The 12,631-nt window shown below is 42.0% G+C and overlaps 1 protein-coding gene across 5 annotated transcripts in view; it reads right to left on the reverse strand.

Annotated features, from left to right (window-relative positions):
• SH3PXD2A (SH3 and PX domains 2A) overlaps nt 1–12,631 on the reverse strand; it is a 263,601-nt gene that overhangs the window by 13,686 nt on the left and 237,284 nt on the right. For all 5 annotated transcript variants that reach the window (XM_065672179.1, XM_065672180.1, XM_065672178.1 and 2 more), the window contains 4 exons: nt 9,201–9,318; nt 3,487–3,821; nt 2,579–2,628; nt 30–149 (listed from right to left, as the gene is read on the reverse strand). In XM_065672179.1, the coding sequence (XP_065528251.1) occupies nt 30–149; nt 2,579–2,628; nt 3,487–3,821; nt 9,201–9,318 (623 nt within the window). The remainder of the gene's footprint in view (nt 1–29; nt 150–2,578; nt 2,629–3,486; nt 3,822–9,200; nt 9,319–12,631) is intronic.

Raw genomic sequence — 12,631 nt, forward strand, 5'->3', positions numbered from 1 at the left:
GTTTTTCCAGCTGCACTGTTAAGGCTCACCTCTGCTTTTTGTCCTCCACGAAAGCTTATGCCATCAGAAATACACGACTGGAACTCTGCAATGGTGTAGTATTCCACTTCCACAGAGGGTGGCTCTGGTGGTTTGGGCAACTGAAAACCCTACAGAAAACAGGGAGTTTTGTTCAATTAAACCAAAGAAACGGTGGCTGAACAGCAATATGAAAAAATATTTGCCTTCATTCACTAAAACTCTTCCTTATTCCTCTGCTACTTCCTAATGATAACTTCCCAGTTCTCCAGAGTGGAAGCTGATATGCTGAGATGGGCCACAAGAGAGAAGCCTATCAAAATGCGCACTGTTCATGCTGCCTTCACCACCTATTAAAACCGTGATAATCTTTACCTAAACAGTAAAACATTTTACTGATAGGCCATAAAGTGTGAGCTGCCATTCCAGTCACAGTAACAACAGCCCATGTACTCTGAGATTTTGTCTAGGAAGACTCAGTTTTGAACAGCTTGCCACAGCTGCAGAAAATCACACTGCAACTGGCCCATAGCAGTTTCTGCCTGTCGCCAAATATACTGCCTTAAAATGTAATCCTAATGAATTATTGCTCTTAATCTGCTGTGGGATTTTTAAACCGTCTGAAAGAGTGATATGAGCTAATGGGATTCTGCTATAGCAAGAAACAAGAATAATACCACAGACCCCATGAAGAAGTTTGCTCAGCTAAAGTGGTAAGAGGGAGGAAGGGCTTTACTATAGGATCAAGATGCCAGTTCCTCCATGTAACAGAGACCCAGAACCTCTACTCAATCCCAACACAACCTGCATTTAAATTGTATAGAGGCTCCAAAAGAAGCACGACACTGCTATTTACAGCCACTCTGCAGCATACCAGACTTCTAAAAGCCAAGTGCCTTTACATTGAGCTGTTGCATTTCAGAGTTTGTAACAATTATTTTTAAGGTGATGAATGGGGTAAGAGTCCTTTCAAGAATTTCAGTACTAAAAGCTTTTCAGATTAGCACAATGCTCATCTACAGAATGACTAGATGTTGGTGAAGCTTCACAGCTTGTGGTTCTAACACTAGAATTGCAGTGTGTCAGGATCTCTTGACCATAGGTCAGACCTGTCACAGACATGTACAGGACAGCCAAAGACACAAAATGATCCTAAGCCATCAATGGGAGAAAGGCAAATTGCATACTGTGCTTTATTCTCACGCTGCTCTATTTCTAAAATATCTTCGTTGTAACTAACAACCCAAGTTTTATCACATGAATGTGATGAAACACAGCATGTGGTATTTCATGGAGAATGCACCACTGCACCTTAGGAACCGTGTCTAACAATGTTATAATTGGATGTTTCTGCACTGTAAATGCCGAAACACAGCAGAAGTGCAGCATAATAAAATGCCTTCAGATAATAGCATGGTTTGGATTAAATGAAGATAATTGAAAACAGCAGACATGTTCAGGGTTTCATATATATTACCATTGTTATTTAAGCATGAGATTAAGAGTAATAGAGTTGCCAAAACAAAGTCTATTTGAAAATAATGCAAAAAGAAACAGGAAGAAAATGCCAATATGCCATTTATCTAGTTAACAGGGATCTCAGATAACACACAAAAAATTGTAAGTCACATACTGCTAAAAAAGGGTCCAAAGATTAAACACCGTGTATTGCCTAGTTGTAAACAAGTTATTAGCATGACTTTGTGCTAATAGATTACTTAGTACTTTCTATCTGAAGATTACAGTCCTAATATCAAATTGGTCCATACTTCCAGCTTTGAGGGTAAAAATCATAGGAGGTCTCATTCCCATAGTACACATCCTTCCACAAGGTCTCAAGTCACTTGAAACATATACAAGAGTGAAGCTTAACTATCTCAAAGACAGTAGGAATGGAAGGAGGACAGAAGACAAGAGAAAGTCAAAAGATCCAGTCTGGGCTAAAGACACACAGAGGAACTTTAATCCTGCTGAGTCAGCCATACAGGCTTAAAGGCTCATGCACAACATAGTAACTTTAGGATGTTATCCCTGCAGTTCCCAATTAATGTTAGGATGTCCAAAGGTCTGCTCAACAGATAAACAAGAAATGAACAGGCATGACAAGGCTGCGTGGAGACCTCATAGCAGCCTTCCAGTATCTGAAGAGGGCCTATAGGGATGCTGGGGATGCACTCTTCATTGGGGACTGTAGTGATAGAACAAGGGGTAATGGGTTCAAACTTAAACAGGGGAAGTTTAGATTGGATATAAGGAGGAAGTTCTTTACTGTGAGGGTGGTGAGGCACTGGAATGGGTTGCCCAGGGAAGTTGTGAATGCTCCATCCCTAGCGATGTTCAAGGCCAGGTTGGACAGAGCCTTGGGTGACATGGTTTAGTGTGAGGTGTCCCTACCCATGGCAGGGGGGTTGGAACTGGATGATCTTAAGGTCCTTTCCAACCCTAACTATTCTATGATTCTATACCCCCGCCCTCCCCCACCTTGTACAGCTGTAGAAAGTCTCATAACTCACCCACACACCTACCCCACTGCTAACATATATCATAAACCAATACAAACCAGACTGGATTCTCTTCGTGGTGGTGGCCTTGTTCTTAGATTTGGAGAACCTGAGCAGGAAAGGGAAAAGGGACAATTTATTTAACTTTGTAAGTATTGCTAAACACACTTTTCAGCAGCTCTTTCCTGTTACATAGTTTGAGAATATTGGTTGTCAGTATTTGTAATATTTAAGGCATCTGCATGAAAAAAGATAGGAAACTATGAGGGTATATTAGAAATACCAAGGTAGCTTAGCTATTCATCTCAGCTAAGCCAGCAAATTTAAGAGGAAATCACTGCCAGAAAGTAGTGGATTGTATTTTCTCCTGGAACTGACCAGCTCCATTGGAGATTGGCCAGTACAGAATTGGCCTAATACCTAGTTTTCCCCCCAGCGGTAAAAATAATCCACTAAATTAATAACACTCACATTGTCCTCTATCATAGTATCTTGCCATTCCTTGCATAGACTGGTGTTAGCATCTGCATTTTGCGGACAAAGTAGTCAAAACACTACAGCAATTTGCCCCCCGGAAAACAACAGACCAAATGCAAGAGAAGACATAGGTGGTCTCCTTGACTCTAACACACCATCACATCTTCTGCATTACTGAGGGCGGGGGTCACATTTTAGAGTTTTCAAAAGGAAAGGCATCTTCTCTGGGAAAAAGTAAAAAGCAAACACATACCAGCTAAGATAAAGAGCCACCAGCCAGCCCTTGTAGAGAGTGAAATTACATTTCATTGCTATTAATGAAGGACCATATCCTGGTGTTCCTGCAGATCTACAGACAATGCAAAGATCTGCTCATGTGGGCTCAGCTATAAAGCCAGTACACATGGGACTTAGGCAATGCATGCCCTGAAAGGTAGAAAACAAAATTCATGGAAAGCCAGTGGAAACCCAAACTACTTTACCGCCTTACTTATTTGAGCTCTTTGTGGTGCTATCCTTGCTATGGCTGGGGATCCCTGGGCCAGTTTGGAAATCTGCTTGTCTGGGGTCATCATGGCATTGCCATTAGAGTCATTGCACAGGATGGGCAAGCTGATTTCCTTCTTGGTGATATGAGTTTCTGCAGTCTCATTTTCTGCTTGCGTTTCCTTATCAGTGGATGCTTTCTTGTTCAGCAGGTTACTGATCTCCATGATGTTTCCTATGATTTCCACTGGCCCAGTTAAGTTCTTTTTCCTAGATGGAAGATCATCTTTAGCCTTCTTCAGATACGAAGCTGGGGCCCAGCCCTCTTTGCCTAGATACCTGCAGAGGCAAACGGAAACATTAGCACATCAAACATAGTCTTCTCACACATTTAAGGTATCATAGCGAAGGCAAAAGTGATAGATGATAATATAAACCAAAATTTGAGGTTCTTGGATAAGCTTTTCTGGTCTCTATTATCTATTGATCAAAACATGTCAGCTGAGGTAGCCGTGAGCTTTGGACTGCTGTTAAAACCCACTAATCATCCTATGGAAGGACTTATGTGTTTTATGCCACACTCAAACAGCACTAGGCAAACTCAGTATTTCTCATACAGCAAAAAAGCAAATTATCAAGTAAAATATTTCAATACTTTCTAGTGGCAACTCAAAAGGGAAAAGGGGTAAACTAAGGGTGTATGGAGCTCAGTACGGAGACCTTGTGTCTACAGTTCAAGGCCCTTGTGCAAGCCTCCCCCCTTGCAATTATTAACATACACTGATGCTCCTCCCATAACTCCCAGTCTTGTATGATCAGCTTCTCTTACGGAGAATATGGGACTCAATCTACTGCAGCTTTCTCTAGCACTGTAAAGTCAAGAAACAATTTGACTGAGGAAAAACGGCTTTGATGGAGATTCATTCCTCTGAACAAGTTAGAGGCTATTTAAAGAAATAAACTGGGAAATCTGAACAGACACCTGAATCCAGTACATGTTCCTTGAGCACCAGCCTGAGCTGCTTATGATACACTTCAAACTGAAGTTATTCTTCCACAACTGGGCTTTTGGGAAGATGGTTTTTCTAACTCCTGCCATTCCTAACACCTCAGCAGGGATTTCAGATTACAATCAGACTCCAGAGAGGACCACGTGGATGAACTTTGCTTTCCCTAGCGAAACACTAACTTGCTACAGAATGAGTCACTGAAAACTTTCTCTCTTTAATCTCTCAAAATACCCAAGGCAGGAGCTTTACTGTCAGTGGGAAAGCAGGCACCATTAACATCCTGGTACTCAAGAAATCTGCTGGAAATACAAAAGTTTAAACTGTAGGACTCTAAGGCTCTTTAATTAAAATGGAGACTCATTAGACAGCAGAGGAAGGAGCTGGGGGGCAGGTGAGGTAGAATATCAGCAAATCATTCCCTGGCAAAGGAGCAACTTTGCCATGCCAACACCTGGATTCTGGGGTCATGGTCAGATTCCTGCACCAGGGCATATTCAGCTCATTCACCACATCCAGGCACTCAAGAGTGGTACAGAGGCTTTATAAGAACAGGAAAATGCAGTGTAGGCTTGCTTCCTGAGACTTCTTCATTACTCGCCCTGTACAAAGGCAAGATTTTTTCCTCCCCTCCCATCTAGATCACCCAGGATACTAGTGATGCTGCTTCTCCCTACATACCTGCCTTCTGTCACACAGGAAAGCAAAGTTATGGAATCTCTCCTGCTCAGAGAGCCTAGTGACAAGTTCTTCCCCAAAGATTCTGGTGTAAAAGGAAAGAATCCCAACAACTCTGAGCTTTATTTGCCACGTGGAGACTAACAGGTAGCAGCAAAATGGTAACAACTTGATTTGACTTTCAACAGGTACACAGCATCCAGCCATTGATACTATGTCAAGATGCAAAAGGCCTGAATATGTGCCATATCCCCTGTTGCGACAAGGCAGCTCTCAATGACATTTTCCAGTCCTGAAGACTTTTGGCTTCCTCCCCTTTTGCAGTAGAAGGCCCTTTTGCAGAGCTACTGACCAATGCTTTCTGCTGCATGGGCAGCAGAAGTCACAGAAGTTTTCTTTAAAGGCCATTTATAACTTTATATGAACTGGAGATGTAAAGATTCTAACCTGTGAGAAAGCCTCATTGGCCAATGCACTGAGCACTCCAGCTCCAAAGGTTACTTTCAACAGAGCCTGATTGTGCAAAATCAGCAAGAAAAAACAGTTTACATCCATCTTAGTTTGTGGGAGACTTAACACGTTTAAGATCAGAAAGGCAGCCACAGGCAGGTTCTGTACTGGCACGTTAGTTCTCCTGCCAACTGTACGTATTTGGATCAGCCCATATAACCCTGCTGCTTCAGACACCTCTGATCTCACGTAGTTTCTCCTACTGAATAGTAGCAGCAATATCTGGACAGTTAATAACTTTGGGCAACATAGCCTCAGTAGGGAAGCTGTTGCTGGTTATTTCTTCCTGTGAGTTAGTAAATTCAACCTGAAATTTACTGCCAGCAACTGCCAGTTTATTTGTGCAACATCACAAATAAAACACTTATGTAAGTCAAATAGTTCTTGAATTTGGTAATATCAAAGACCTTTGCACGTACCACCTTAGAAGACTACTTTATCTCCCTATTTTATAGGTGAATGAAGAGCAAGGGCAACTGCTAATAAGCTTCAGAGAAGTCCTGAACAAGTTACAAACTTCTCAATCTTTCCATCAAGAGATGAATCCCAAATTTACTTCCTTTGTTTATGTTCACAACCTACTGAAGACATTTCAAACCCCATCCTAGATTCCCCCTCCTTTTTGTGCCACTAACACCTCCCAACTACACTTCAGTCACATGGGCTGGGTCCCACAACCAACCACAAAATGAAGATGCAGGCAAATAGCAAAAGTTTTATTTAGCATATTGCTTCTTACTTGGCCTCCAAACCACTTGGGCACCATAAGGTTACCCCCAGGCGACAGTAACTGATACAAAGCAAGATCTAATAATGGGTGCTAATGCCAGTCATGGTTATTCTGGGAAGCGCACAGATCCACTGAGCTCAGTAGAACAGTAAGAAGGATCCCAGGTCAGAGCCTCTCTTTCACTTCCCCAGAGTCCAAATATTTTATTTATTTTTAAGTCATAATGCACACAGAGCAAAATAAAGACACTAATATTGCCTCTAGCTTCTGCAGCATTAACTGTGAGGCTTGCAGAATTAGGTGCAGTGATTTTGTTCCTCAGAGATTCCAAAACCTTCCCTATTTATATTACATGAAGGAAAAAATGGATTCAAACCATAGGAATGTGAAAAAAAGAGTCAGAAGTGCCTCTGTGAGTCTGAGAGTCACATCTGCTTTCCAGCTCCAGAGCACTGGAATTACTCCAGAGGGAAGCAAACTAGGGGGAAAAAAAAAAAAAAGGAAAAAAAAAAAAAAGGAAAAAGGACAGGAAATGAGGATCAGCACATGGCCAGGAATTTGGGGAAATTACATATTTAAGGTGGAACAAGCTAATGTCTTTAAGGTGGATTGCATTTGTAAGCTGCAGGATTTGTTTTTTATTTCTACACATTGATGTGTGTGTGTTCAGTCTCTATTACCCAGCCCAGCAGACAAGGCAGCAGGCTTCAACTGCACTCTCTTCCTGCTCGCTCTTCCCCCACACTCACTGCAGAAAGATTTGTTCCTTTTAAGGCACTCTGTAGTCACAAAAATGTCTTTCTGCAGAAGAGGAATCCTTTTCTGTGTGGCACCTAACAGTACACAGAGCAGTTTAAGTCTAATAAACAGCAAAGGACCATCTTCCAAGGATGGATCAACATATCAACATTTCCAAAAGTGTTGCCCACTGGATGATCTTAAGGTCCTTTTAACCCTAACCATTCTATGATGCTAAGTTAAAAACCCCAACTGTTTCTAAAAGCAGCTTAATCCTCCAGCAAGACTGAGGCATAATGCTCCATAGGCAGAGAGGATGATGGCTGACACCCAACACACTTGTCACACACATACGGGGAGATCCTAACTCACCTTTCAACAAGAAGAGTGGTTGCTCAACTCAAAATGCCTCTTACAAAAAAGCCAAGGGCATGCTGTATTCCCCAACTACAATGGGGGGCGGCTGGAGCATCCACTGTCCTTGCAGTAGGTCACCATGAAGTGGCTACTTAAGGTACTGCAGCAAGAGTCACTGTCCACTAGAATCCACTTCTGCTATCTAGAAAAGTGTGTGTTTTGGGTTGGCCTGAAGGAGTAGGTGAGGAAAAGTGGGGAGAAAGAAAAGAAATTCTGCTTACTGTAGAACTGTTAATATTGCAAAGGGGGATCTACAGTAGTCATAAGGCTTTATTTAAGAATAGCAAAATAAGTTAAAGATGTCTTGCAGTGTTTCTCCTCTCTAAAAAAATCCTATGTGCTCTTGATTCCTCTATCTGCAACTTTGGATTCCACTTCTGTGAATGATTAAAAGAGAAAAAAAACGTGACCTGACCAAACCCAGGCATTTTTGAGTGCCTCCTATCTAGAGTGCCTTCCTGGCTCCCCTGCTACCTTTATTAGCCTATTCCCTCTATGGGAACATTAAACAGAAGTTAAAAATAAAAATTAAGAAACCCCATAACCCAACAGTATCAGTTTTCTAAGTAACGGACATCAAGAAAAACAACCCCACTGCTTCAGTCAGCATTTTCATAGTCCTCATTCATAGCTGATAAATCAAGCAGAATTCAAAACAAAAGCAAGTTTTGGCTTGGGGAAGGAAAGGGGAAGAGATAATCACTGCATTTACAAGCTGAATGTAAAAAGATGACTAGATGAGATGTTTTTCACTGCCTGAAAGAGAAGCCTCTGCTTATAAGCTACCTGTTGTATCGCATCTTGTTTAAAGAGAAATGGGATTTCACAGTACTGGCAGATTCACGTACAGATACAAAACAAGGGGCAGAATCAAGAAAAAGCACTAAACCTTAAGTATTGTGTATGCCTAGATGGAGAAAGCTCTCAGTAAGTACTCATCCTGACCTTATATTACTAAGACATAACTAACCTACATCCTCCCCATAAGCATTTGAAAGGGGGATTCTTAAGTCACAATTATCTTCTATGACTGCTGTTTCAAACGCGTAACAAAGTTTGATACACAGTGATAACTTCACCTGTCCTCAGAATCCATCTCTGTACACTGGGAATATCTAAGGTGGACAGGCAGAAATCAGGCAAATTATTTGAGGCCACCAGTAAGTCTGGACAAGGGCTATAGCCAGCAGACTGACCTCTTCCATCCCCGAAAATAGCACTACCTCCCCCAGACAGCTCAAGAGATCGCAATCAGCCTTTCAGCATTGCTATCAATAGATTTAAACATGTTACAGAATAACTCTTATACCAGAAACACATTAAAATTACATAGAACAGAAAGCTTTGATAGATCTCACTGATCTTAACTCAGATAAGGGCTTTTAACTTGAAGGAAAGAAAATAATCTACAAGTTCAGGAATTTCCCCACTGGAATGGTTCAGAGCTTTCACAGACCCTGTAGTGTTACTTTAACCACCATTGTATCATTATAGCCTTTTCTTTACATTTCTGCGGGAGGCATTATGAACAATTTGTGCTTCCTTGCCTAGCTACAGAATAACTTAAACACTAAGTGAAGGATCAGAAAAGCTCATCGTCACAGTTTCTGCAGCAGCCTGGCGGCATGGCTTCTTTACCTTATGTACCACCATCCTTCCAGGTTCTTTTGGATGACCTCCACGGTGACCCCTTTCTCGAACCCAATCTCATCCTTCCCCTGGCTGGCGTACGGCTGGATAGTGACATATTTCTCTTCTAGTGAGGGAAGAAAAGGCAACATCAGTTAGGGTCAGAATTAGTCCAGCTGTTTTTCTGTTCTGCTTGCTTTTAAACTGTTATGCAGTGATTACGTGGAGCCGTTACAAAAGGTGGAGCCCTGCTCAGGGGCCCACTGATTATTTATGCTGACGACATGATAGATAATCAGCCCCTTGCCACTACCCTGCTGCTGATAATCACAAAGTGCTTCCATGCCAATAATGACACAAAGTCCCCTGAGAGCTTCCCCCCCCTTCCCACCCCCCATCTCCAAGTTCCTCGAGCGGGTAAGGGAGAGGATTTGAAACTGGACTTAACTCCCATACTGTAACTTGACAGAATCAACCCGGCTGCCAAATCAGCCAAGCGTCACCGCAGGAGCTCCAGCCAGTTGGCTCTTTGAACACGCACATGGCTGCAGAAAGCATTGTATTACTGAAACCCTAGCCCTGCATCCCGAGAAGGACTTATCCTCCCCAACTCGGAGGGGCTGACCCATCACACTGCTCTCCCGGCACCTCCCAAACAGCACAGGTCTACAGCAACGAGCTTGAAACAGCATTAAAAAAGTGATAAAGGAATAAAGACATTTTGCATTTGACAGGAGACCATACAGCATTTGTACTCGTGAGTTGTGAAATGCTTTGCATACTTTTCCTAGACCTCACTCCAGAGAAATAGATTTGTGGCACTGGTAAACAAGGGCCAGAACTAAGACACACACTTCAAAAGCACAGGCTAGATTTAAAGTATGGCGTCTGAGCCAAAAACTCAGCATCTCTATTCATCTGCAGCATCTATCCCCTTCCCAGCCAGGCAGGGGTGAGCAGACTTCCTAAGAGCCAGCCAATGAGCAGAACAGAACAGACACTTTGTCAGCATCTTCCTCCACCCACCAGGAGTCATCTACTGCAGCATTTCCATCACACTCAAGGTCAACGTTCTCCTCCATTAGTTTAAAAGATTACAAATGGCACTGAAAACATGAACTACCGGCCTTGCTCTACAGAGGCAGACACGGAAAGCGTTACCAAGCCCCTCTCCTGAATCCAAGCTGCAGTGCATGTAACAGCATGGGTTTCTGTAGCTAGATCAAAGGGAGGGAAGGCAAGCAATAAAACGCACCCTCACCAGCCTTCCTAGCACTTTCTACCGGTAGTCACAAGGCACGGCCAGGAACAAATAGCAGGTTGTCAGGGCATGGGAACAGGCAGGAAATTAAGTAAATCCAGAGCTCCTGATTGCTGCAGGACAAAGGAGCTATGAAAAGGCTGCAGCAGCTTGAGGCAAACGCTCTTCTGGAGAGAGTGAAGCAGACCCAACCATCTATCTGTTTGGCCCTGTGGCTCAACTGCATTCTGTTGCTGGGCAATGCATGGAAACTTTAAAGAAAAAAGCAAACCATTACTGAGAGAAAGTAAGAAATAATATCATAGAAAGGGTGAGGGGGAATGCTGGCAGAGCATCTGATAGCAGAAAATTCAGCAAAGCTACATCTCTGAAGTCAACTTCCCTTGATGGGTCACATTTGGGTCCTTACAATTCTGATCGGGTAACACCTGTCAAAACCTTTGCTTCCAAGAGGAAAATACTCTCTCCTGTTCTCCCCTAAGATAGCTGCTTTAACTGTCCTATCACTGATAACAAATTCCAGGTAGTTTGTAATTAGCACTATCAGGATATGACACCGTCCCCATAGAAATACTCTATTACAAGGTGCGGTCTGATGAATGAAACCTGGCTACTGAAACCTGGCTTCAAAGTCATGGGAAAAAAGGAAAACTTGTTGAGAGGAAAGCCCTTTAGGTGACTCCTCCCCATATGGAGGAAGGGCTGCATGGAAGTAGGAAGGGAAGAGAGAAGTTTTCCCATGAATTAAAGACAATAAAAAATGTTAAAAATCCATTTAGAAAATGTTTTTGTTTAGCAGTTCTATTTTTAAGCCTACAGATCAAAACAGGGAAGCCACCATTACAGTTTCCTCTTGCAAAGTGCTTTCACAGCAAAAATTACAGCCATTTCCAAGATTACACATGTTTGGCTTCTTTCAGTAGTGCAGTGGATACCACAAACATACATGAGGTTTGCAACTTAAACAGTATTATAGAGATATGGGCCTCCTTGCAGTCAAAGGGTGATTTTGCTTTGTCTCTCAAAGACTATCTCTAGCCAGTGAGATAGTCTTTATATATACACCAAGATTTTTTTATATATACACCAAATATATATATAATATATATATATATATAATATATATATACATACATATATATTATATATGCACCAAGATTTGCTTAAGGGAGCAGTGGAGCTTTCAGTGGCTGTGTTACTTAAGACAACTGATGCAGCATTCAACATATCAGATTACTAGTCCAGTCTTTAAGCGAAGATATTTGACACTTCATAACTGATAAAGTTACTAGATAGAGGTAACAGAGATAAACGGCTTCATGAGAGAATCGGGAGAGCATCAGTCAGTAGAAAGACACTGCTCTGAAATACACTGACAAATCAGAACTTTCATGGTGGTTTCATCCAGCTACAGTGACAGGCAATGGTATAAGACAGAAGTCACTAAACCACCCCAGACCTACCATCAAAGTTGTATGCCCAGATCTACAGAGAATACAGAAGTGTTTAATTTTGATTCATTAAATTTTGATTAAAAATTACCAAAGGAGGAGAAAGGAAAAAAAAAAAAAAAAAGGCAAACAAAAGTATAATTCATATACCCCAGCTGCAGCTTCTATTACATCAACTTCACCATTGAGGTCAAGTGGGCAGAATAAACTTTACTACATGTTACAAAGTACATACATCAGCCAAAAGGCTACACATTGGAAATAATGGGAAGAGAGTCCTACTACACTTCAGTACAGAAATAGCATAAAGGCACCTTTGTTCTTAGCACCTGACACCAGGAGATCTGTTAATGGTTCAATTAGCTAACTTCACTTATACTCCTTTACCACTATTTTGCAGGTCAAAGATAACTCCCCAGCTAAACTAAAGGAGGTACCTCTATTGGAAATTCAGCTGCACTAGTAAATCTGAACAAGGCATACATGAAGAAGCAAGGTCTGTTTGGCAAAGGGCTACAATCTGTCACATCATGTGTTATCCAACTTCAACCCACTTAGCTTAGAAAGGACGGATTGGTACATGTCATTCTCCCTCCTACCCAAACACAGAAACTTTTAAAACATACACAATAAGAACTTCTGCACTCTTTGGGCTACCCAACTCAGGCACTTGTAGCTGTGCTCTGCCCAGCCCTCCCAGACACCTCAGCTGCCCCAGTGATCAGTGC

Source organism: Lathamus discolor, chromosome 3 (genome assembly GCF_037157495.1).
Source record: "Lathamus discolor isolate bLatDis1 chromosome 3, bLatDis1.hap1, whole genome shotgun sequence".
NCBI classification, from domain to species: domain Eukaryota; kingdom Metazoa; phylum Chordata; class Aves; order Psittaciformes; family Psittacidae; genus Lathamus; species Lathamus discolor.